The sequence below is a fragment of the Struthio camelus genome, chromosome 6, assembly GCF_040807025.1.
Source record: "Struthio camelus isolate bStrCam1 chromosome 6, bStrCam1.hap1, whole genome shotgun sequence".
Lineage (NCBI taxonomy): Eukaryota > Metazoa > Chordata > Aves > Struthioniformes > Struthionidae > Struthio > Struthio camelus.
Genome location: NC_090947.1, coordinates 14,616,047 through 14,642,654, shown reverse-complemented (window position 1 = coordinate 14,642,654; position 26,608 = coordinate 14,616,047). Strand labels below are relative to the sequence as shown.

The following is a 26,608-nucleotide window of genomic DNA, read 5'->3' as shown; positions in this document are numbered from 1 at the left end:
TGTCTTCTTGTTGTTAGTGTCATCCGGGTTTGAATGTACTACTTTTGCTTTCCTGCTTTAAGTTCATTTGTTATGTTGTGGGCGTTCAACCTTAAGCGCTTTGTGAATTTCCAGAAGTGACTGAACGCATCTGGGGGTATCCACTGGGGATAGTGCCATGAGTGTTTATACTTACTTTTTGCACACAATGCTTTCCTCTCTCTTTAGAAAATCAATGAGAATTGCAGTGCTTCACCAGCCAGCTCAGCAGGACAACCCCAAAATGTGATAGATTCTGGGCAGTCCAGAGATTGCTCAGCACCACCAACAACATCAGATTCCCAACTAGGCGGCGAGCACATTGTGTTGGACTGTGACACTCAGCCTGCTGTTGCAGGGCCCTGAGACGTGTTCATCTTATCAAATCCAGTGCATGGAATTCTGCTTCTCAGCTGGGAAACGCTGGAGTAGGAGCTCAAAAGTAGGACTTCCTTCATCTTAATGATCATACTGTGATGCAGTGCAAGCTTTTAACTATATAAAGAACATTCGTATGACTACACAGAGCAACGTGAGCTGGGAAGCCAAAAGTTTGGAATGCTTGAGGGAAGCGATGAGATTGGATCTATCTGCAGGAAGAATTTTTGGCTGCTTTGCTAAAGTTTAGTCAAATGTTATGAGATTTCTTTGCAGTCTGTAGAAAAAGGGAGGAGTTCACTTTTCTCTTGCTCAGGCACAGAGTATCTGACTTAGTCAGCTTATTTTTTTTCTTTAAATTTGTTCCTAAGACAAAGAGACTTTAGGAGAGAAACTGAGTTTCCCTGAATATTCTTTTAGAAAATATCAGACCCGATAAATATAGGTACAGAGACAGTTTCATGCTGTTAAGATTTCTCAGAAACAGAATGGCTTTAGCAAGCATATCTTCATATTGTGGTGATGGATTAAGTAAAACACACAGCCTATTCTTTGAAGGCAACATTATCATGTTTGAGATACAGGTCTAGTTCTGCAAAGCAGAGATATTGAACTGGCATTTTAGTGAAACAAAAAAAGCTGGAGGAAGGGTTTTAAAAAAGCTAACCTCTGTGCTTGTAGCTCTCAGTTGGGGCCTATGTTGTGTGTGGGGGGGGTAACTTTAGGGTTGAAGTTGTATCAGGACAACAATCTGATCAAGATTGCGCAAGCTGAGATTGATCAAGGTTTTCAATGGACACTGACTTTTTATTTTTTTATTTCATCATCTATACAATGGTTTATTTAATGAAGTGTTGTTACTGTGGTTATTTATTAAGAAAACAGTAAGCTTTAAGTGCCTGGGGAAGGTGGGAGGGCAGGGATGAATTACCTATAACTTGGTTAGGATTTCAGGGGGAAAATTGTTGATGCAAAAGTCAAGTAACATGAGAGATTCTCAGGAGGAAGGAAGTGTAGCTAAATAGCAGTATGTTTAGAAAATTACTTTGCCCAATGTCAGAACATTGCAAGATTTCTGAATTATGTTTTGCCCTGCTTTTCAATGTTAACTGTGGCCAGCTTAGTTGCTGGTGCACAGTGTAAATTGCTGCTGAAAGAAAAATTCTTGGGCTCAAGGTAGGAGTCTGTGGGGTTTAGTCAGGATAGTGTTTTGGCCCCCTTGCTTCCATTAACAGCTTGATCCTGGGAGATGCTGAGCACTCAGCTTTTACAGGACTGAGTAAGTACTGCTTAGCCCTCCTTGGAAATCAGGCGTATGTGATGCACCTTCCATGGGGAAGGTGCCTGCTGTACAGCCTGTGCAATGATCCAGGTGCAAGTTTCACAGGAGCACAGGGTTGGGGGAGAAGAAGGTGACAGCAGCTCAGAAGGAAAGAGGATATGCAGTTTCACCCACTTTGAAATCCAGTTAGCTTGACTGAAGGGTCTCCCATAGCTGTGCGTTAGCTGTGCTTTTAGTACAACCCATGTTCTGGTGCCTGGGACCAACACCATAGAAAATAAAAAGAAACATTGATAACTAGCCACTAGTTACTTTTTTTGCACTTGAACTTAAATGTACTGTACTCATGTAAATCCTCATGACTTGTTTAAGTGTCCTTTAAAACCAGAAATGTATTTATTGTATGTTTGTATAACTTGGGGGAGAACTAAAGAACTGAACAGGTGACAGGACAGAAGGATGCTAAGAATCATCAGGCAAACCATTTGTAGAGTTCATGCTGTATGGTGTTACCTCAGCTTTTACTGCATAGCACCTGGATTGTGAGGTGAAGAGCTTGTACACTGTGTTTACACTTCAGAATTGTTTATTTGAAATGCCTGCTCTTTTTGGAAATGTACAGTCATTCTGTGTTGCAAAATGGACATGTACACCTGGGTTTTGATATTTGTGAAACTGTAAAAAGTGTAGTAAGAAATATAAAATAGTCATAATGTATTTAATAGTATCAATCTGAGCTTTTATTACATTTGCTTATTTTATGGCATCAGCAGTGAACGTAATCACCTGAATTGAAAATAATTAAATTATAATTACCTTTTGCAAGGTTCAGTTCCTGAAGGACAGTGAATCTAGAACCTTGGAGCTACTATCTTGTGTGGTGTTAAAGACTGTTTAGGTGATAAAGTGTGACTCTAGGCACAAACTGCCTTTTATGGGGTGAGGTTAGTCTAGGGGGTGCACACCTAAATGCATCATAAACAGGCTGATATGAGAGTGAGCAAATCCTTCTCAGGACATGAGTGAAAGTAAAAGCTGAATTAAGCTCGTCTCCTAGCAGGTTATGAAAAAGAGGCTGGTATAGAAATACTTCCAATTTCTATTTCGGATTGATTAACTATATTTGCACTAAAGCACCTGCTCTATACAGCAGCGCATTTACCTGGTATTTATTTTTATTTTAGGTGTAGGAAAGTTCAGTTTTTACTATTCCAACTGCTTAGTTTGTGTGCATACAAAAGTCATGAAAGAGGGAAATCTGAAGGAAAGTGGTGGTGGTGTTCCCATGTGTGTAACTGCCAGACTTCACTTGTAATCTTATGAAGTTGCCTTTGTCGTGATTTGCATCTGCTATGAATGGAGAATGAGTAAGGCAAATTCCTGTAGGGAGATGCATTCGAGGTAGAGGATGTGCTCCATTTCGAAGCTGCCACAGCTAATACACAGCTACTGTTTAAATCTGCTATGATGCAGAAGACCTAAGGACATGAACACACGTTTTCATTAGCTTGGCTCCTTTTTGATAGGTGCCCTGTTGCTCTGAAGAGAGTAAATACATAAGGTGTGACCACACAGTTGAAAAAATACTTTTATTTAAAAATCCTGAATGCAAAAGACAGTACATCAAGTACGTTGCACCATGAATGCAAAATAAATACGCAATTCTAACTTTTAAAAACACTGTGAAACAGAAGATAAACATAACTAACTCATCCTTCATCAAGGAAGAAACACTTCTCTAATGCATAAGGCACTGGATTAACATCTAGATTCTGTCTCCAGATGTTCTGGATGAACACTGGACAGCACTTAACAATTGTGTTTCAGTAAACCTGTGTAACCTCCATATATCACAGGAGCACTGTGCAAGTAAACTCACTGTTGGTAAAGGCCTCAAATGACAGCAGTCACTTTTGTTGTGTTTTGTTGTGTTGTGTTTATGAAATACTTCAAATGTTGAAACAAACTTGGGAGGGTTTTTAAGGTCAGTATCAGCATTCTTAGCTATCCGCTAAAGTAGTTATCTTTCTCAATATGTTGCTATACTTCTTTTGGATGTGCTTAATAGTTGCTGTACTTTGGATAGCATTTATCCATCCCATGGGCTTTATAACTATGTAAAACTTGGGTTTTGTTTTTTCCACTTTGGAGTAGGTGTACCTGATATTTTTCTAAATAATTTAGCAAAAGGAAAAGAATCTGAAAAATTATCTGTTATTTGAGCTTTTCCATGTAAGATATCTCATAGCCAAATAATATATGAAGATAATATTTTACCTATTGTGTATAAATACATACTATATATCTGCAGGAAGACAATCACCACTAACTCAGTAAAAAGAGGAAGTCCAGAGAGATTGTGTGGGTTTATTAAGCTAGGACAAAATCTGATTCTTCTCTTGGCCTCAAATCTCATGATCAGCAGTTCTTAGCTAGTTAAGAAGTGTACTGAAAAAACTTACTTGCTTTAAAACAGGCAAGAGAGAGATTTAAAATTAAGATATCCCTGCAAGAATCCTTTTCTGATTAATTTTGTAATAGTTTTTGAGTATTTCGTTTTCACAGGGGCAACACAGGCAAAGGCGAAATAAATCTTCGGTCTACTAAGGTCATCATTACAGTGAGGGAGTTTCTATCCTTCTGTCAAACCATCAAAGGTAATGGGGCTTCCCTCAATTTTCACAACAGCTAGTACTTCTAACTTCTAGCCAGTGACAGAACCCACCCAGTCAAACCAGACTGATGGCACATGGGTGGCAATTTAACTATGAATTTGGTAGCAGCCTCTCTTAGAGGTGACTAGAGCGTTTCTTTTGCCAATGACCTTGCTGAGTAGAACTTTCTTGTTCTATCTATTTGTGAACGTTATTGACTTACAAGTGAACATATTTCTGATCACTGGCTTGACAGGGCTTCTCTCCCCTAAATATGCTATAGACCATGCATATCTATTTCTAACTGTATGGCACAAGAAGGTGTTAAGCTTCTCTTCTCTATAGAATGGAAAAGTTCTTTTTAAAATGAAGCTACCTGAAAATGATACAAAGGAGGAAGAATGATCTAAGTGATGCTTATGAGCATTCAATGTGAGTCATGTCTTGTGGAAAGGAGCTCTTGGAATGTGGAAAGGCAGTAGTTTTTAAGCCTTTTACTGGAGGTAACAGATTTTCTCCCTTGTCCAGAGACGTACATAAGACATCACAATTAGCTGCGCACCACTGAAGTGATGTGGCATCAGTAGGTGTGCTACAACGAAAAGGTATTCCTTTCAGAGATGATGCATTTTGGTCTGAAATGCCTTTCTGGAGAGTAGACTGCTTCCCACCACTGGCAGTTCCTGGAGGGCTTGTTAGAGAAAATTACTGTCTCTTGCTCTCTGAAGTTTGGAGACAGTAAAAGAAAACAGCAAGGGTGAGGACAGAAGAATATAGGGAAAGCCTGAAGAACAAAAGAAGAAAATCACCCCTGTAGATGGATGAACTGAGGGGCAATGATGTATCCCTAGCCTAGTACTGTGTAATACATAAGCTGTAAGACAAATGACTGTCTAAGGTTTTCTCCCCATCCCTCTGTTCTCCTCACGCACATCTCCTGTCGTAAGTCCCAAAGAAGGGGAGAGAAGAGTCAGGTATTTCTCCCTACTTGTTTTGCTAGGAATGTTTCTTTGTTTTGTTTTTCTGTTTATTGAATGAGCTAACCACTGAATACTCTGAGGATAGTGTGGCTATTTGTGGGTCATTCCCACTTACATGACTTTAGCATCACTGTGGCCCCATTGATAGCAATTCCTCCAAGCAGCTGAAACATCCTCAGGCTTTGTTACCTTTTCTAGGCTCTTCAGCGAGGGCTGGAATGGAAGGCAATGCCCTTCTGAGGTAAGGTGAAACAGAAATTGAAAGCATTAATAGAAGACTGAAGAAAGATGCAGTGGAGGGGACCTGTAGAAGAGGGAAGAAGTGTGTGTGAAGAAATAAAAATGTAGAAAGAACAAAGTACAGCATAACTAGAGCACAGAGATGAAGAACAGAGCAATACAAGCAGAGGGATGAAAAGTCAGGTAGGGTTCCAAAGAAGAGCTTAAAATTAATGTGGGAGGCAAAATGAAGCTAACAAAGAGCAAGCCTAGCCAGAAGAGCAAACAAAAGTGTGTTCAGCTTTGTTAACTCTCTGTGGATCTTTAGCACTGAAAAGTTGCATGAATGATAGAACTGGCTTATCAGCATACTATGATCATTATTAAATTTGTTAACATGTAGGGCACTTAGTAAAAGTAGAGCATTAATAATGACTTTTCCTCCGTCTAGTGCTCGGCACAGAGGACTTGACAATGAAAAGGGGCAAAACAGATTCCCTCTTTTCTAGAGGTAGTATCCTTGGGGAAACAAAGCATGGTACTGGGACAGGCTGCTGCCAGTACTTGCTTTGGAAATAAGCAATGTTTATTTCTACAGCTAAAGTACTAATAGCATGGGAATCCTCTTCACTTGAACAGCCTATAAGACTTTTATCTGTTGCTCTAATCAGGTACATCAGTGATACAAGAAACAATCTTTCAAAGATGCTTGCCTAGTCCCTGGCATCCATAAGAAATCCCCAAGAGTGAGTTTTCTGTCTGTACCCTTCCTTTCTAGGAAGAATGTCCCCTTTTTTTAGGGTGTTTTCCAAAGCTCAGCACAACTCAGTACCGTATGGAAATGAAATTTGTTCATTTTCATCTTCATCCTCATCATCTCCTTCTTCATAGATGGAGTTGGCTGGTTCACCCTGCTCTGATTCTGCCCTTGTGTCAAAGAGCTGCTCTTCCAGGAAGACGCTTCCAATGCCATATTCCTCATCATGTGCCTTTGTTTCTGCAGGTGAGACATGGGGAGATCCCAGAACAAAACCTGCAAACCTGCCAGATTTTTAAAGAGGAGTGATCAGTTGGGAAGCAAAAATATACTGTAAATGCGGGAAGTACTGCCAATTAAACAGGGAGGTTGTGAGAGCATATCCATGTGCAGTGCAGGAAAGTCGTGGCATAAGCTAGGGCGTCATGCACGACAGAGTATATAGCAAAGAACGGCAAAAGCTCTGAACGTGTCTCTTTTAGTGGCCATCTGCAACTGGCCACTTGTGACTAAGCAAGAAGATCTGACTTTGATTTTTCACCTTGTCGGTGGTTGTGGGGTAATCCAGAGTAAGAAACTGACCCCTGCCTGTACTTAGGTAGATAGTACTTCAACTTTTAAAAATAAATTCAAATTCATAGTGTATTTAAGACAAAGGCTGTAAGAATTCAGGTAAGCCTGACATTCTGCTAATGAAGGCAAAAAGGGTGAGGACTTAATGCTTCCATGTTCCTGTGCGATCACCTTGCTTCTTTACCGAATGCTCTGGGCAAGCTGAGACAAAGTCTTCCAGAAGAATTTCTGCTTTTGGTGAACTCTGAGCTGCAGACTGGGAATTCTGCAGCTGCTCCAAGTAAATGCTAAACTGGTGGTTTTGCAGAATGAAGCACGAACTTAACACTGTCCCTACATTTCAATTTGCAATAAATCTTACTTTCAGTGGACAACTATACTGAAAATAGTCAGAATGAAGCTGGAGGTTTGTGGCAAGTGCATGGAAACAGATGGCAGTTCTGACACCTGGGTAAGTGTCGACAGCATCAAAGAAATGTTTTTAAAAAAAAAAAAAAGGAACTGCAGCTATATTTTACATTCTGGTAAACTGATCAATAATTTACATTTTAGATTTAACATTTCTTTGAGATGAATGTGTCACCTCACTCTTCTTCACAGCATCGTTAGTCTATGTGGGGAACAGTGTTGGACTCGCTCCATTTTCCAGGTTTGCCTTGTGTTGAACTATCTTCTGATAGTTAATGAAAGCTTAACGACATACTCAAATCAGACCTCTGCTCGTTCTCCTCATTATTTTTGTAATTTTATTGGGAACAATTTGTAATAATATTAAATGAACTAAAATAAAGAACGATATCAACAAAACTAAAGAATAGTATTAACTAAGCTAATCAGAGAACACATGCCTCAATTGCTTGCTCTGTGCATTTGGCAGGTTGGTTTGTTTACAAAACTGCAGTTGAGTTTTCACTTTTTGTATCCTTCAGTAGTGCTACAGAATGCAAGTAGCTTAGAAAATAAGCTCGTTTAACAGGAAATCTAAAAACTGGCAGAGGTGCTGTCTGGGTGTCCATCCAAGGCAGATGGAGCTTCTGAAACTAGTTTTAACTTTATATTGATTAAATGCCAAGCTGATGGTGGCTCCTTTAAAATTGTGACAATTGGTTCTGGGGTAATGGCCAAGTCTTGTGTGGCTGGCTAATATGTGAAACTCTACTCCTAATATTTTAAAGTTTTTGAGACTGAAAAAAAGTACACAGCAATCATTTATATTTTCTACAAGCTTTTCTTGCTACATTTACCAGACCCTTTACTTTACAACCCTTATTTGTCTTAAGTTTGTCTCTTAAGCTGTATCTGGAGTAGCTCCTCTACTCATTATACTTCCTAGGTGCAGACACCACTGTTTGCACAGTATTCTTAGTCTTAGATACTGGTTGATGCTTTACGCAATAGGTTTCCTTAGCTGTGCTGGCTTGCAGTTAGAGAGCTTAATGCTGCTAATATTTGAGCAAGTTATTGTCAACCTGCCCCAGTTTTACAGAACATAAGGGTATTATTCCTCAATTTACAGAAGGAAAGGGACGTTTCACTGGTTAGACAGCCCCCTGGGTCACTAGGTAGGAACTTGCAGAGGCATTATAGGAAGTGTATAAGGTGTGGGGAAAGCTGTCATTACCGTGAATTAGCTTTGAACCTCTGCAAACTCTCAGGAATTCATGGTCAGAGGGGAACAAAAAGTGGGTATAATATCACCAGCAAGTAATATCCTGGAGAGTTGTGCCTATTATCTGTAGCAGGATCACCCACGCAGCTAAAGCTAACTCCATATTCTAACTGTATGTAAAGATAAACTAACCTGGAACAGAGCTTGAAGTAGTATGTGTATCTGCTGTGTTAGTATCCATACAATGCAGTTACTGTTTTAGAAAAGCCAGATTTTCTTACCTGTGGGGGGACTGGAGTTTGGATACTGCTAGCCACGATGGGAAGTCAGGGTTCCTGCAGAATGAACGTAGCTCCTCCAGAGCTCTGATAGTTTCTGTTTCACCTTGTTCTCTATATTCTTCTTCAGTAAGGCATCTAATCACTAACTTTTTTGATTTAAAGTAGTTCTTCATTTTTCTAAAACAAAATGAAAACAATTAGTACTTCTAAAGTCTTCTGGCATGTGTTTCTCGTGCCATACAGACAGTCCACCTAATGATGGGCCCATCCTTTTTCTCTGCTATCTACTATTAACATGCATTAATCATCTTTTATCCCTTAAAGGGAAAAGCCACATACTTGTATTAAAATTTTAGGATAAGGGGTCTAATATTTGTTAGCCTGTTTACTCAGGGTCTCATCTGAAGCTGTAGCATTCCACAGAAAAGTATCCAATGAACTTCAAAGGAGTCTTGGATCAGGTCCTTTCTAAATACTTTATTGTGTATGCATGGACTAAAACCTCATAAATATCGAATAGATGGCTGCTAGCTCAGCCATTTTTAGGTGCAATATGCAAAATGTGCCTGTGCAGAGACACAGGCTGAATCAAAAGCCAGTTTGCATGTATAACTTTGCAGATAAGCAATGCTCTAAGTCTGTTATGAGTTGTTAGTGTTGTTTACTAGATCGCTTCTCTTAAATCTTGCTTTAAATTACACAACTGAGTAGTCTGAGGCCAAAATGTTTACAATCTGATTTTTTTTTAGCTGTTGCGTAGCAATGTATAATATAATTAGATATCAATTAGAAAGCGTGCCATGTTCTGTTCCCTTCTGTCAACTGCTTTCAATTTAAATGTTGTGATGAGTTAAGATAAGCAAGGGCTGGATGCCCACAAAACTTGCAGCTCTGTATAAAAACACCTGCTCCAACCATCAGCGTTCAACTTTCCTTCTTACTCCCCTGCAAGGCAAGAATGAACTGCAGCCCTTGTTTGGGTCAAACAGATCAGTACTGATCTTAGTAACGGACAGATAATGCAAGATTAATTCTTGGTTGTGTTGACATATCTGCTGCTCTGAACTGTGTATTTTGGCCTCAGAGTATCTGAACGTGTGTGTGTACACACACACACACACATAGATATATATATATAATATGCATCTCTGTGCGTGTGTCTGTGTTCTGAACTGTGCATCTTGGCCATCTTGAGCTCAAAGTTTGGTGCTACTGCTTAATGTTTCCAAAACAGGGGAAAAAAACTTCAAATTTTGGGAGAATGAGGATGCATTTTCAAAACCAGGAAAAGAGATTTGTAGTGCTATGTTTCAGTGCTTTTTGGCTCTACAGAAGCATCAATTCATTGAAAAGAAGAACAGGTCTGTGTGAAGAACAAACCACAGTGTATCAGGGTAAAATACGTATGTTCTGACTTCTGTCAAATCTTGCTAATTTCAGAGCGAGTTGAGCCTGCTTACACCAGGTAAGCATTGATCCTATATGCTGCTGTTGAAACAGTTTGTACTTTTCAGCTGGTGGAAAAATCAGTCTTTGATAAATAACAAATGCTGCCTAAAACAAAAAAGCTTCAACCTAATCCACACCTGAACAGCCACACATAACACAAGAGCAAAGCAAGATGTTCTTCAAAACTAAACAATGTGTCAAAGACTAAAAAAGAAATTAGTATTTGTTTTTTATTCTTTCGGTTATGCTAGTTGTAGCCTTTGCCTCTTCCTGATTCTTTGAGGTTCAGCAGAAGTCCACAGCCATGGAATAGTCTGCACTAAAGACTCTCTTAATCTGGATGTCATCACTGAAGGTAACGAGGAGCTCTAAATTGTTGGGATTTTTTTTTTGAATAGTCATTTGTATGTTATGTTTGTGATAAAACACACTTTAAGATCAGGAAGATCAAACATGTTGTACCCATACCACTAACTAAAATGCTTAGCAAACTAAGGTCTACGTATTGCAAGCGGTTCCAATTCCAAATGCCACATTGTATAAAAGGGGCTCTGGGAATATGTTGGAATGTCTTCAAAATTATAACTGTTGCCATGCAGTAAGGGTAGACAAGTACATCTCTGATAATAAACCTGGAATACTAAAATCGGTGGAAACCATTACTTTGGTGGAACAGTCCCAGGTTTTTAGTCCCTGAACTCTACCTGACACCGATAGCTAACTAACCTCCAAGAATTTGTCAGTATTTAACATCTACTTACTAGGTGATAGTATGCTGTTTTATCCTGTAAGATTCAGTGCAAGTTACCTGCAAATTCTGTATCACAACACATGAAACCAAGATGGCATTGCTGCAGTCTAATCAATCAGCCAAACAAAAATATGTTGATTACCATATGCTGCAGACTAGAAGGTGCTACATTTGTATCTAAGAGCACAGTCACGTTTCTCCACAGAACAAAAGTAATGCTTAGAACTGCCAACTAGGAAACAATTAAATTCTGTGTCTTATGGATTTAAACATCTCCTAACGTAGCTTTACGTTTGGTAAAAATATGAACTAGCACTAGAAATTCACAAATTGTAATCACATTGTAAGGGCTTTTTTCATTATTAACCACTATTATCACCTGGTGACACAGGGATTTGGATGTTCACAAATACATACACACCTGCCTATGTGACAAGCAGCACCAAGGGGATAGCACAGGCCTTTTGAACAGAGGCTAACTGCTATTATTGTATATGCAACTTGAGGTATGGTGACACCGCAGTAAATCAAGGCAAAGGCTATTAATTGTAGTGTCCATGTGAAGACGGTTATGCTCAGTTCACTGGTAAGTGGTCCATGCTGATAGCAAGTGGCAAAGCTTATAATTCCAACAGCCAAAAAATACCCTGTGGAAACAGGAAAGAATGACATGGAGAAATGACATGGAGAAAAAGATACAAACTACCCATATATGCTTTAGTACCTGGGTTGGCAAAGTATAGATAGCCTGCAGTTTCTTGTGTTGCCCTGTAGGTACCTGAGACACGTTATATGCCCTTTGGATTTAAAATGCATGCAAAGAGTTCACAAAGTGATCTATGAACAGCCTTTAGCTAATGCTGCACAAGAACCCTTCCAAGAGAGAATGTCAAAGCAGGTGCCAAATCAGCAGGTTTGTCAGCCCCTGCAGCACATCCAATTACCAATTTGTGCATTCACAGTTCCCAGTGCCAGCAAAATGCAAGCCTGCACAGCTACCCTTTTGCTGTTTTGGGAAGAGTATGAAATGGCAAATTAATGAAGAAGTAATACAGGCAAAATCTGCTTTTAAAGCTGCTATTGGCCCACTATATTTAATGTGCAGTAAATTATCATTTGAGTGGATTAGGAACCTTCAGAATATCTCAACATCTCTGGCTCAGGAGAAAAAAAGTAAATAATAAATGTGAGTTACTTGCCCTTTCTTTATGAGCAGGTATTAATCTAATCACTAAATCAACCCAAAATACGCAGTGCGTTTTCTTATCATTCTGATCAGTCTCTTACCCAACAGGTAGTTCCTGTGTTCAGACCACAACCACTGCATGTTCTCTTTGAAACAGTAAATGAAATACAGCGAGGACATCCAGCAGCCACTCATTAAAATCCAAAAGGTACTGTGCTGGGGGTGGGGAAAGGAAATATTTCAGGTGAAGAGTTACTTTTATGATGGTAGCATCAAAAATCTCAGCCAGAATCAAGACCACTCTGTGCAAGGGAATTCCCAGGCAAAGACAGATGTGATATTTGGTAGACCTACCGGGCTTATGATCTGTGTTAGACTTCCATTATACAGTGCCCTGCATGCTATAACTAAACAATATCAAATCTAAGCGGAGCAACTGCATTTCTGTATTTGTGTACACATCCCTGTGTCATGGTATGAGCCCATTACATCCTCTTGCAATGTGCTTCCAATTAACGTATCTCAGAATTGTGACAACAATGCACGGGGATAAAGGATTTGTGAAGTGAAGGAAGTTTGTATCTGCCTCGAGTTGCATTTTCTCTGGTGAATAGAAGACAATCTGTCCCAATTGCCACCAAAGCTCTGGTCTGAATAAGCTTAGCTCCAGTCTAATAAAAACAATTCAAGTTTCAAAATAAACTTTTCTTGTGCATCAACAATCTCCATTCATTTTAAACTTGGGAGCAACCTGATTAGAACTCGATTCTGATTTGATTACAATGACTCGATACAAGCAATCCTGCACCCATTTCAGTGCAGTTACCTGGCCACAAAGTCAGAGCAAGGTCTGAATCTGGACCTAGACTCTTCCTATGTTATGATGATGATGATTACTATTATTATTTTGGTTTACAAATGTAGATTTACCCTTGGAATAAATCTTTTAAGCGTCAACAGGAGAAAGACTAGCAGTGCAAGAACACCCAGTACTATTCCAGAAAGGTAAAAGAACTTGGGGCTTCTGTAAGAGAACAAGAGAGAATACCGTAAGAAGTTTTTACTAAATTGCAATTGATTAAAAATGCCTCCTTTGTAAAGGAAGCAGTGGTCTTCAGTAAGAAGACAACTGCAAATCAGAGGTTGCAGTAATGTGATTAACAGGTCCTGTATAAATTATAAACCCATACAAGAAAAATCCCCAAAGAATATCATAAAATCACTGCAGTGTTAAAGGCGCAGGCTAGAAGGTTGTCATCTTAATGTGAACATTGTTTCTGCTTTTATTGAATTTTTAGTTTCTAGTCATTTTGTTATACAAAGATATAGTTATGCATTGCAAGGTAAATTTTCAGTTTAATTTAAAATGTTATTAAAAATTTTTTTTTTTTTTTTTACAGATTGTTTGTATAAAATCTGACTTAAAAAATGCAATAAGGAATTAGCTCTATAAAACCTATTGCTGCTCTGCTTGTTTTAAAGATGTCATCTGACAATTAATTTCTGATTCATTTTGCTTTGACGTCCTGGGCCAAGTATTTTGCTAGAATAAGTAGTATCCTCCCTTACATACTATGTAAAATGTGCATCAAAAGAACAAAGAGAAAAGGCTGTCGTGAAGGTGGAGGCAGACCAGGCCCCAGATGACCTCATCCTAAGCATTTCTCCCTGCAGGAATGCATCATTTATAATACATACAGCATCCTTTAGCATTCAGCTAACCTCACTCATCTTCAAAAGGGAGAGAGGTTTTTTTAAATCCACGCATACTTGCTCACTCAAGATTGTCTTGGTGTTTCCCCGAATTTCTCATGAGTGCAGGAAGTTAGGCTCTAGAGAACCCTATCATAGCTATGTGATGAATATACCACAACACTCCGAGGCATGGCACAATTATCTATACCTGAATAGTATGAAGAAGTTTAAATATATGTTTATTTTCCTCATTTCACTGTCCCAAAAATCAGCTGTTTGGCATCTTTTGCTTAGGTAACAGACCAAAGATGGACAGACATTGGGAAAGAAGGTCAAAACACAGGGACCAGAACTTACCTGCTAAGACTGTTTGCAAAATGGAACAGAAAAATTCCAACTGCAAACAAAAACAAGATCTTTCCGTCTAGCACTAAAAAAGGAAAAAACAAACAAAAATGGATTTTAGGCTTATTCAATCTGAAATGTTGATTATATATAATATTAACAGAAAAGTCTAAGCTTCCTACATAAGAAGTAGTGTTTATTAACACTTGCAATACCATTTTATTTGTAAGCTAAACTGAAAACATTATTACTTACTTTTTCGTTTTACACTCACAAGATATGGTTCTTTCTTGAAGGGCCGTATTTTGAAACAAATATCCTCTCCATATTGTTTTATGTTTATGAAAGTTTCTGTAGATGTCTCTGCTTGCCAGAAGATTCGAACAGCGCATGCAGCAAACTCAAAAACTGTTTCTGAATTACGACAGTTGCTTTTGTCTGAAATAGGCACGAACTCGAATGTTTCTGTGCTGTTAACTTTTATCTAAAATCAAGCAATAACAAAATACCTGTAGCAGTAGCTCAGAAACACTGGGTTTTTTTGTTTCCGAAACACATAGCATATAACTCATGCATATGATGAAAATCAATATAGAGAGCTAGAGAATAAAATGTTAGTTCAATTCTCTGTTAGTTGTTTAATCTTACTATATACAGTTTGGGCCTTAAAAGGCAATTCAGAGAACTCGCAGTCAACAAAGTTCTAAGGGCCTCAATCCGTTCAAAGGCTTTGTGGGTTTGGTTTCACCTGTGACAGTTGCCCACACATAAATTTGTAACAAAACCTGTAATTTTTGACTGACCACAGTTTCTTTTGTGGATGGTCACAGTCTTTCCCATTCTACTTATGAACCATAAGAAACTGAACTTGCTTTTGTCTTAGAAAAGAACACAATCTTCATGTTCAGGACAGAAGAGGGAAAAGGAAAATGGAAGATATCATAAGTAAAAAATTAAGCATTAAGGAGGTTCCTGTTGTATCTTTTGGGGTTAGTTGTTGTTGGTCTCCCCCCAAAAACTGTAACAGATCTTGTCCATGTTCTGAGATGGGACGAACTTCCTCAAGACCATGACTGCGAACTCTTGAACAGAGTTAGACAATATTAGACAATGAAGACCCATCTACAAAAAAGTGCTGTAATAGGTACTAAAACAGGCTTGTACTAGGAGCAAGCAATTTGTTGCAGGAAAAATCTTAACTTCCTGGTTTTAAGCACTTACTCCGAGAAAGCTTGCATGACTGCTGGAGGGTTTCACTGCTTAAAATCTGCTGCCATACACAAAAACATCTCTGTCATGTTCCTAAGAAAAAAGTCCTGGCAACAGATAAAAAGATGTTCCTGTTCCTTCTATCTCAGAGCCAATGGATGTGAAGCAAAACTGTTTCCTTCCCTTGTCCAGTGACGTACTTCCCAGAAAAAAAGGAACCAAATAGATACTCAGCTTGTTCGTTACCCTGTCATTACTTTCTGTGTTTTGAGGTTTTTATGTTTCAAGTCTGATGTTCTAAACATGTTTCTTAAAAGAAGACTCTGTAACTCTGTGAAACATAAATATACTGCTACTGCTGTTTTTTTACCAGTCATGATCTAATATACCTTTCATTTCTATACTGTGGCCTGCAATACTACAGCTAAGTGATCCACAGAGCTGCATTACAGCCTCAAATGAAAAAGTTTGATAAAGATGTTTGGTGATAACCTCTGTAACATGTTTTTGCTTAACATTTGTTACAGAGGTCCATCAGTAAAAAAAAGCTGTGCAACAAAACAACGTGCAACACAAAGTAGATGTTTGGCCTCTTGCTGTAAGACACAGCCTGGCTGACGTCCTTCTAATAGAGAATGCAAACCTCCACTGCACCCAAAGTGAATGAGCACAGTACTATAATGTAGTTTTATCATGGTCCTACCTATATACCATTCAGACTATCAATTATACACAAAGATACAACTTTGATCTTGCTAACGGATCAAATACTGTGCTGGGGAAAGTACTGCTTATTTGAATGATCCCAAAAATAGACTCTTACCTGAACAGTTGACCAAATATATTGTAAATGCATGATTCTGTTTTGCACATAACAGTAACAGTTTTCATCCACTTCCTGGATGACATCCTTTTCCTCCAAAAGGCTACAGTTTCCATCTGGTGGGGGGAAACGTTGATTTTAAGTACGTATCTAATACAAACATATAATCTTCCTCCTTTTTGCCTCCTCCTCAGTGTTCAGTAAAAAGCTTGGCTTTTATAACGGTGTTTTTGATGGCACTGGAACAGGGCCTTTGGGCCAAATTCATTGCTGGCATGAGTGGGTGTAACTGCACTGTAGTCAATGCTTATACCGATGGTGAATGCAACTGTGGGAGTCTAAGCAGGTAAACAGGCTTACATATTAAAATAGTCATTTAGCACATGACATTGCTGCTGATTGCAGAAATCTCACAGTCATCTCTCATTGAAATGTTTATAATGTTAAATAATGTAACTCTTCTTTTAAAAACAATTTGTCCCTTTAGTAGTATCATCTTTCCTGACATATTCCAGCCATAACATGTAATAGGGAAACTGCACTGATAGCTTGCCAAAAGTCATTTAATTAGGGCTGCTAATTGGTCTAACTCTCCTGAAATGTTAGTGACCCCCCGCCCCCCTAGAATTTTCAGAATTAGACTGAACTTCAGAGCAGGAATGCACCTATGAGATTTATGGAGCAAGTTTTCAAGAACACACATTCCACTCTATACATGTGTTAAATATAGCCCACAGTGCGTTACATCAGTGTTCCAGGAACATAATTAAAGAACAGAGTAAAGGAAATTAATACAGATGTGAAAAGAGGGTATCATCTGGCTCACTGAACAGAGTAGGTCGAAGCCAAACTCACTAATAACTGCTAAAATACTGTCACACACTCAGAACAGCAAAAGGAGTATGTGCAAAACAGACTCAGTCTGGATGAGGAAATACTGTTTGCAGGTAAAAACCTGCCCTGTCTCCACAAGGAAGTTAAACCTAGCCCAAATTATTTTTAAAAGGATTTAATTAAATCAATGAAAAAATACCTGTATGGATGTTTTTATCTCAGTTTGCTAAGCCATTCTAAAATCAGAATATACAGGGTATACAAACGGCCCTGTTAAAGTAAATTGGTTTAACCTTACAATTTGGACACTTCTTTTAAGACAATTAACTGTATGACTAAATCCTCATCCATACTGAAACCAGTGGGAACACAATACTTTCAGACAAGGGCTGACTATACCTCTGAATTGATAGGCACTTCCATAAGGTCATCAGAGGAAGTTGCAAAAAGATTCATTTGTCTTTGAACAGTGTTACTGACTGATACAGCAAACAGATGGTGCTGGGCATTATCTCAGGGCTAAGACTGAGATGAATTCAGTGATAAGGAAATGGCAAAACCCTAGCAGAAGCAAAGCGCAGCCTAAAAGGCAAACACCTTTCCCGCAAGATATATTAGGAAGAGATGTTAGTCTGCCTAGAGCAAGCCAGAGATGGCATGTTGTACGACTGTCCACACAGTGGCCATAAGCAAGAAATCAGAAAAGTCTGAAGAAAGGGAAGGATAAGGGAGGATGTTCACAGCAGGGGCTGAAAGGAGTGGCCGCAGCAGACAGCGTGAAAAGGATTCAGTGCCCCAGCCCAGACAAAGGAAACTAAAATCTCTTAAGCAGCAAGGATGCAAAAGCTGCCACGTTGGAAATAAACTACCACAGATAAACTTTTTGTCCATGTTAGACCTAAGTCCCCAATATGCAATCCTAGTAAATGTTTTCTTAGCTTCCTTAAAGCATCTGTACATACTTCCTTGATAAAAGTTAATTGCTTCAAACATGACATCAGCTCTACAGAATGAAACAGAAATAACCAAGTTGCAAAAGGAGGAATGCATCTGAATAGCTAACCATCAGAAGCAGAATTTTAGCTGAAGTAAGGACAGAGAAAGCAACCCTCAAATTTCAAGATTGTGAGTGGTAGAGGGAATCAGCATCTCCTGCAGAATTCTGAGGAAGCTTCAGAGCAGGGAACTTCAATATAGGAAAGAAACGAAAACAGCTTCTTGAGTTATGTATTGCTGCTACTACAGCTGAGAATAACCTTTCTGTTTTCTGTTGCCCTCTTTAATAAAAGACATATTCTGCAGTCGACTGTCTTGTTCTAAACTAGTAGGAAAGCTTGAGAAAGTAACATACATTACAAATCATAGTTTCACATGACAATGTATACTTAGGCTTCCAAGTTCTGCAACTGAAACGGGTGAAAGAAATGTTTGTTCCCAGTGCCACTTCAATTATGCGTTATTTTCCAGTCCAGTCACAAGCACTCTTGTGTCTACCTATCTCATAAAGTAACACTGGAGAATGTTATTACAGTAACTAAAATCGAGACTGGAAAAGCAGAAAAACTCACAGAGGATCTCAAGGACATGTTTGATGAAATTACTGACTGAAATTATTTTAACTTTCTATTTAGCTGGGCAGATTTCAAACGGAGAGCCCTAACTGTCTCAGGAATTATGGCCACCCAGATGGTGGCAGAGCAGAGGACGATACCTTGAGCTCCTGCCTTAATAACAAAACAGACGTAGCTGAAATGTCCTGCTCTGAAGCTAGAGGGACGAAGACAAATTGCTCACATATTTGTGAGAAGCCGTAATCTCTATCTTTTTATAGGATAATGCCATTTGGGGTGGAAGTAGGCGCAGAAGAAACCTGAGGAAACAGGTCACTGTTTTCCGGAGGTGACAGATTTCTGATCACACAAAACCGTGAGAAATCCGCCCCTCTCGGGAAAGCTGAGCCCCTGCCCTCCCAGCCTGCAGGGCTGGGACGAGCGTGAGGACCCCCCCGCACCCCGGTGGGCCCGCTCCCCCCCCCCCCCGCCGCCCGCAAGCCCTGAGGCCCCGGGGGAAGCCCGCGGCGCGGCCTCGCGGCGGGCGGGCGGGAGGCAGGCAGGCAGGGAGGGAAGGCGAGTACCTGCGGATGGCGCCTCCCCGCTGCCGCCGGCCGCCTCGGCCAGCGCCATCGCCAGCAGCAGCAGGAGCCGGAGCCGGAGCGGAGCCAGGGGGCGCTGCGAGCGGCGGGGCGGCCGCGCCGAGCTCATGGGGCGGCCGCGGGGTCCGGGGCCGAGTGGGCGCCGCGCGCCCGGCCCGCGCCTGCGGCTCCGCCCCTAACGGTCGCCGCCCCTAACGGTCGCCGCATGGGAGGGAGGGACGGCGGTGGCCGCCGGCCCGGCAATGCCCCTGCGGGAAGGGCAGGGCAGGGTAGTGCAGGCCGGCCGGCAGCGGGGGCGGTGCTCGCCCGCTCCTTCTCTCCCTCCGTCCCGCCCCCGTGGCCGCGTAGCTCTCGCCCCGCCGAGGGGGTGGGCGTTTGCTCGGCGGGGAGCGCGCCGCCGGCAGCCCCGCTCGGCGCGGAGTTTTGGGGTGGTTTCGGGTCGTTTCCACCTCCAGCAGCAGATCCCGGGGGAGGCTAGCCCGGGGACGGGCCCCTGCGGCTGCTCTGTCCGGCCGGGCCTTATGGGTCGCGTTCAACTGGTAATGCTCCCCCCTTGTCCGCCCCCCCCTTTGTTTTTTTCCTCTCCTGTTTGGTAACGCCAGTTTTGAGCGCTACCGCTTGGGGAAGCGTTCAGGTTGGACTTGAGCGTTCACAGAAAGCTGTAGGCTACTTGTGTGTTCAGCTTCAGCCACAAAACCTTTAAAGATGTGTTGCTTTAGGGGGGGAAAAAACCATATTCGGTAGCTACTCTCTTACATTTCAAGTTTTGTCTTTATTTTTGAAGCCTGGACTCGTAGGGAGTTGAAGCGTACGGAGACGTATTGTCACTTTCCTGTTCACTCGGTACTTTTTGGACCTGGTCAACTCCAAGCAAACGTGATGGGATAGAAATCTCGGGTACTAAGTTCCTACAAGCCTCGTGGAAATACGTGGTGGAGACCAGAAACACAAAGTGGGACACCTATGTAGGAGGGGGCTGCAGCGTCATCTGTATTGTTAAACGCCTGAGGAATCAGAACCGTGTGCCAGTTGCACTAGCTGCTTTTAAATTGCATGAGGGGGAAGCCCAAAGAATCCATAGTTTAAGGGATTTGCAGGCTGTTTCTTTTGGTGTTTTAATATTTTTGTCAAGACAAATCGATACTCGTGTGAAGTGTGTGAACGAAGCATTGAAAGGGCTGGAATCGCTTCTTGCATGTTACAGCCTACCTCCTTTTCTCCTATTTGTGCTTTGTGTTTTAGGGCTTCAGTGAAATTAAGAATGCATGCATAAAAAGAAAAAAAAAAAGAAGATAACATACAAATTTAACAGCTGAACAGACTGGTGGTTTCATGAGTGGAAGCCTTTCATTAGGTTGTAGTCCTTTCTCTGCCTAGCTGCCCAAAAATGTTGACTGGCTTTATCAAGCTGAGGTGTAAATTGGTCCAAAAACAACCTCACTTGTGCTTCCAGCATTTACTGAACCTCAACTAGGGCAGCCACCCTAATCTAACAAAGAAGAGTTGATGTTTGTCTCCTTAAGCACTCTTTCCTGAATTTTCCCTTCTCCCTGCCCAACTTGAGGTAAAAGGCCAAGTCTAGTCAAAAATGTGTTTGCATAGAGCTTGCAGCTGGCGATGCCATATATTAGATACTTTGGAGATGAATCTCAGCAACTTTTCTTTATTTTCCAAGCATCACAAGAAGAGTCTTAAGCAGGAAACAAAATTCCCACCTCAGAGCTGTGAAGACCCGAACTTGCTCAGATTCAGACAAAGTGCCCCTGTTTCCACTCTCTAATTTCAGTTGCTTCAAATTATCTGTGGGTCACACTAAGCAGGCAAAGGTGGAAAGGACTGGAGCACTTGGGTTTTGTGTGTGGTTTTTTTTCTTAATCCTATCCTATGAAAATCAATAAACACCATTTTGCCAAGGCATTCTGTTATCGCCAATGCCTATTTTTATACTGAGGCCTGCATTTGGCGTTTCCAATCTTCTTGCTGTGTCAGAATGCCTTCCCTTTTTTGTCCTTAAAATTATGTTATTTCGATGCACAAAGGTTGCTTTTGGGTTTTATTCTTGGTTATTTAAGGCTGGATCCAATTCCTGGAGGTGCCAGTATGGGCTTTTTTTAACACCTGAAGGGGCTGCCTACTGCCTTGCACCTTGTCTTAGCATTTACATCTGTGCAGAGTGGGTGGCGCAGGGCTGCCGCTCTCATTGGTTAGCCTTTTACACCCACTTTGCACTCACTGGGCACAGATATAACTGTAGATTATTCCTTACAAGTACTAAGGAAGTGGAGAATGAGGGCAAAAAAATAGTTTGGATTTGATACAATGTGCAACATCTGACAAACTTCACACTCTAAAGGAAATAGCAATGGATTTCTGTCTTTATATAATTTGGGTGTTGTCTTTATATAATTTTTATCATCTTCTTTCTCTTGCAAGTGCAGTACTGTATATTATACAGTATTCCTTATTATATCCTTATAATAAAGGAATACAGTATTCCTTTATTAGCTTCCCTAATAAATCCTTAGAAATATGTTGCTTTCTGATTCTGTTCCTAAACAGAAAGGGACAATAATAGCGAAATTTATTAGAGAATCCTTTTCAATTTTTCAGTTTGCAATATTTTTTGAGTTACGTTACCCTTTCTGACAGTATTTTTTCTGAGAAAAGAGACACACTCAGTTCTCTCTTGTATTTTCATTCCTAGAGCTCTTCGCACTTCACCGCTAATTAACTTTCAATAACTGTCATAGGGTTACAGTCAGTCAGTATGAATCAGAAGGAGAACGTAGCTTTAGGGGACCACACTCTGTCAGAAACTATTAGAAACCTTTGCTTGATTTCCAAGGAGAACATATTCACTCAAGCAAGATACAACAGCTATTAGGCAGTGTTCTACCACACTAAGAACTCCTTAATAAAAGAGACTTTATTCTTTTGTTATAGCAGTCTTTCTAGGGTGGCTATGATTAATTATGCTGCGTTTCATTGCTTCCTATTTGAAGTGTGCGCTTTTGTTTGACTTCCTAAATGGTGACGTTGCTTAGGCCAAAGCTTGGATTCTGAGCTGAAGGGCAGTGTTTTTAACTGTTTGCTTACAAATATGATAAGAAAGAATGGAGGAGGTTGTTTATTGGTGTAGCTCAGCCCACTGAAGCTGTGCCCTTGTCAGATCTCATAAGCTGAGAAGAGTTAAGTGAGATCAGCTTTTGGCTGAGATAGCTCTAGGAAAAACCTAGGTGTGGCTGAAAGTGATGCTGGTGATATTGGGAATCAGTCAAAACATTTACCGGAGAAGTTTTGTGCTGAGGAGGTACAAAGTTGAGATCCCGGGCATTAGGATTTAGGTAACGGTGTCTGAAATTCCCATGATGTAATATGCAGGGTTTTCAACCATGGTGTTTTAGACAAATTGCTGTTTTAGTAATTTAGTGTTGACAGGGAGGAAAGCAGACAGTAGTGCAGAGTAATGACCCTGATGTTCTTTTTCATCTCAAGCTTTGGGAGCTCTGGGTAATGTCACCCAATATATTCTGGTCCCTAGAACACTCCTTAATATCATCTGCAACGTCCTTGTTTGTGATACTGAATCCTCTTTGTGCCATGTGTTCTTGTGCCACAGAGACCCGTGCTACTCACAGCTGATGTTTTATTTGGCACGTGCAGCCATACTGATAGGCGGTCACTGTGTAACTGACTGATGGTGAGAGTCTCTGTGCTTGTCAGAGCCTTGCCTATGCTGGGCCCCGCACCAGAGAGTCATCCAAGCCAGCCTCTCTCCCCCAGCCACTGTGCCATTTGCAGCCTGGCAGCCCCGGGGACATTAAGGGTGCCAGCTCCCACTCCACGAGGTGATTCCCACTACCCTGTTGCAGCCTATTGTTTACTTTCTGACTGATGCTAGTAGAGGATTTTAATCTCCAGGCATACCATTAAAACTGGAACACGTGTTCCTGGTGACTAAGGATGCTTCCTCTTTTTTTTGTGTGTGTTTTTTTTTTTTTTTGCTTTTTCTTTGCTCTCCCTTCCCCCTTCTTACATCAGCAAATGGTATAATTTGTTTGCAGAGTTACAAGGTGTTTTATCTTTCTTTGGCCAGAACCGAGTGGTTGCAGGTTTGTTAAAGCTACGGCAGTTCTTTCTTTCTTAGAGTTGGCGTGTGGGCGTTGGATTGTGTCATTCGTAGGAGGTGAACGTCAAAGGAAGTGGGATCAACTGTTGGAGGAGATTTGTAATCCAGGTACTTAATAGTTGGTTTCCTGGAAAAGAAAGAAAAAATAGCAAAACAGGCAGCCTTTCTGCCTTTAGCTTTCCCTATGTAATCAGAATAACACAATATCTATATCTGCTTAAGCACATTTCTTTTTTTGCCTTAGTTTATGTAGGATAAAGAGCTACTGTATTTCCCTTTAAATGGTTTCACATGTTTTGGTGAATTCTGTTGAATGTTTATTCCAATAATACAAATAATTCATGTTCCATAAGTGCCCTCACAAATAATGTGATTTATTACCAGGTACATTATGTTGTCTTTTTATTTGATGTAAATGGTCTCTTAGAGTTAAAATTAGACAGAAGAGTCATTTCAGACTATTTTGTTCATTTCCAACTGTTTTTTCAGGAGTGCATTAGTCTGAAGTATTTCACAGGCGAAATACAGAGTTATTTTTTGGGGAGAAAAATTATCTACAAAAAATAAGTATAGGTGCTTATTTTTACAGTAGTTTTTTGTTAATCTCTCTATTTTCTGTGACATGTGTAGATACTGAGCTAGATACTGCTCTACTAGGAATATTTATTTCTCCCAAACTGCTGTAGGTAGTCTAGATATCCTTTGCAGCCCTTGTTCAGGCTAAGCTTGAAAAATGAACAATGGATAGGATTTCTGAAAGGTTACTTGTGTGTCATACTGATTAGGCAAAACAACCATTTTTTTCATTATGCTGCTTTTTTTCTTAAACCTTTGCCTATTTAATCTAAGATTCAGTCTCAGGTTTAATGGAAGATTCTTTTGTCCTAGCTATCCATGCTTTTGAAAAATCAATGTGTCATAGCACATACTTTCCTATTATATCACAGGTAGGGGGGGGTCAGGCATGTCTGAGGGAGGCAGTCTAAATGTTTTTAAATAAACCAGTATGAGTAACACAGCTTTTTCCTTTGTCTATAGCTTCTGATGTACGCAGCTTTCCTGGCGTTTAACCCTAGATTCTTTGGACGCTCATTTTCCCATTGGTATCAAAAGGAACTTTAGGTCAGAAGGAAGGAAGGTTCAGTCTGCTGATGTTAAAATGTTCAGGGGGAGGATGTGTGTGCGTTTGCTGGAAACGTAGTCCCTCGCTCTGATTTCAACTAAGGGTTTTGGTGTAAATTCTTTGATTTCAATGATATTATCCCTTATTTACACAATAGTAAGAAAATTCAGGTCCCGGCTTCTGTTAAGTGCCAGTGGGCTTTAAATATTTATATGGGTTATTTTTAGTATGCCAAATGTAGCTATTTATATAGTGAGGAAGCAGTGATACGAATCTTACTGGATTCCTCCTTTGCTTTGAATCTGCAATAGAGAAGTAATATTTTTTTTGACCAGGACCTATTTATCATGCCAAATTTGCTCTAATTAGTATGTTTGTCTTCATTTTTTCCACAGCCTCTTAATTCCTTGATAAAAAGATAAGAGATCCTGTTCCTTATCTAAAGGAACAATGATATAGCCTAAGGAAATGAGGCACGGCAGTTTGTCAGTTACTTCACATGAGATCCCTCAAAGCAGCTTCAGTTCCATCTGATACCATATTCCAGAAAATCATTTACTGCCCACAAAAATAGCTTTCCCGCCAGTCTCCTCTAGAAGCAGAGACTTGTATCATACCAGGAGAAAATGTTAGAACTGCATCAGTCAGTTAATGAATCAAACAGCTATAGGAAAACAAAGTTATTTTAAACTAAAGCTTTTGAGGGTGAAATGTGAGTTGCATTTAAAATGGAGTTTAACTAAGATGTCTAGTACTGCCTGATGTCCCTGTACCCTAAGCTTATTAACTTGTGAAATGCCCTTCCCATCCACTTCATCTGAGGCCCTGGATGCTCTTTACACAAAGTTAAGTATGAAGTTGGCTCAGGACTTAGGAAAAAAAAATCAGTTCCTGCACCAAACCTGAAACCAAAGAGCGTTCCGCCCTGCCCACCCCCTGTACAGACACGTAAACTGCTGAGCACAGGGAAATGAAATATTTTGGAAGACCTCACCTTCAGGTGAGCAGCAGGATGTATACCAAGTCCCAGGAGAACGCGGTGTCAGGGCCGAGCGTACATATGCCGGTGACAGAGTTCCCAAAACAAGTAGGTCTGTTTCTAAGCCGATGAGGTTTGCACGTGATGCAGAGCAGAAACAACGAGGAGACTTTGGTTCCTTGCAGGGAGCTTGTGAGGGAGAGTAGCCAGGCTACGCTTGGCGGAACAGTGCCAGCAAACCAGAAAAGTTAAACCCTTACACTTCTAAACATATCGGTTTTCCAAATATTTTGCAATTTTAGAGTATAACCTCATATATAAATCAAAAGCAGTGAGCATGAGACAGCTGTACTGACTAGAGGCTGTGATCTTGCAGGGAGATAATGAAGCAGTCACCAGGACTGTAGCCTCTTTCATTCCTAATATTTACTGCGCAGCTGCGAGGAGAGGGGGATAACAGATTGACAGTGATTGTTTGGTCCTAAAGCAACTGTAAGGTTGTCCTGCAATGAATGGTGTGTCAGGTACTGATACTTTGTATGGATTTATTCCATGAGGGAGAAAGTTCCCAAAATTGTGAGGAATTTCCAAAGCAGAGATTAGTGGAACTAACAGTTTGAAAGTGGCATGTACTCTTGAATGATATCTAGTGGAAAGCACAGAAAAAACATATATGTAAAGTCGATTATTTGATTACTAATAAAATTCTAGAATCTGATGGTCCTGTGTTTTTCGCAGTGCTAAATATTGCACTTTGGCCTGCCACTGTTGGAGAAAAGGGATCGGATCTCCTTACATTCTCTGTAAGAATTTCCTATTTTGCCTATATGGAAAGTAAAGTTCCCCCCCTGCCTTAACTGTGGAAAAACTGTGAGATCCTAACCATAAGGATAAGCTGGAGCTTGTGCTCGTTCATGGCTTCCCCTACCGAGTCAACGTCTCGGGGTGGAATGCCTTTGCCATCCTGGTGTTCGGACCCCCTCGTCACAAATACATGTGGGACCTGAGGAGATGGAAAACCCTGCTGAAGGGATTTTATGCTGTTTTATACTGTTATGATCTGTAAGCCTAGAAGAGGAGGACATGTTCTATCCATACCCCATGCATTTTACCCTTATCCTTTCTAGTCTCCTCTCTAAAATATATTATTCTATGAAAGATTTTGCTTGATATAGGACAGGC

At 40.5% G+C, this 26,608-nt stretch overlaps 2 protein-coding genes across 4 annotated transcripts in view; one reads left to right on the top strand and one right to left on the bottom strand.

Moving 5' to 3' along the window:
- MFSD6 (major facilitator superfamily domain containing 6) overlaps positions 1-2,405 on the top strand; it is a 28,394-nt gene extending 25,989 nt beyond the window's left edge. For 2 of the 3 annotated variants that reach the window (XM_068948313.1, XM_009673871.2), the window contains exon 7: positions 208-2,405. In XM_068948313.1, the coding sequence (XP_068804414.1) occupies positions 208-384 (177 nt within the window). In that variant the 3' untranslated portion in view covers positions 385-2,405. The remainder of the gene's footprint in view (positions 1-207) is intronic. The other variant, XM_068948314.1, reaches the window with a different exon arrangement.
- NEMP2 (nuclear envelope integral membrane protein 2) lies at positions 2,376-19,360 on the bottom strand. The gene is made up of 9 exons (XM_068948315.1): positions 19,178-19,360; positions 16,210-16,325; positions 14,433-14,661; positions 14,190-14,262; positions 13,068-13,161; positions 12,239-12,353; positions 11,373-11,598; positions 8,752-8,928; positions 2,376-6,572 (listed from the first exon to the last, which is right to left on the bottom strand). The coding sequence occupies exons 1-9, from the start codon at positions 19,302-19,304 to the stop codon at positions 6,347-6,349; spliced, it is 1,383 nt and encodes a 460-aa protein (XP_068804416.1). The 5' UTR covers positions 19,305-19,360; the 3' UTR covers positions 2,376-6,346.
- Between the last annotated feature and the right edge of the window lie 7,248 nt (positions 19,361-26,608).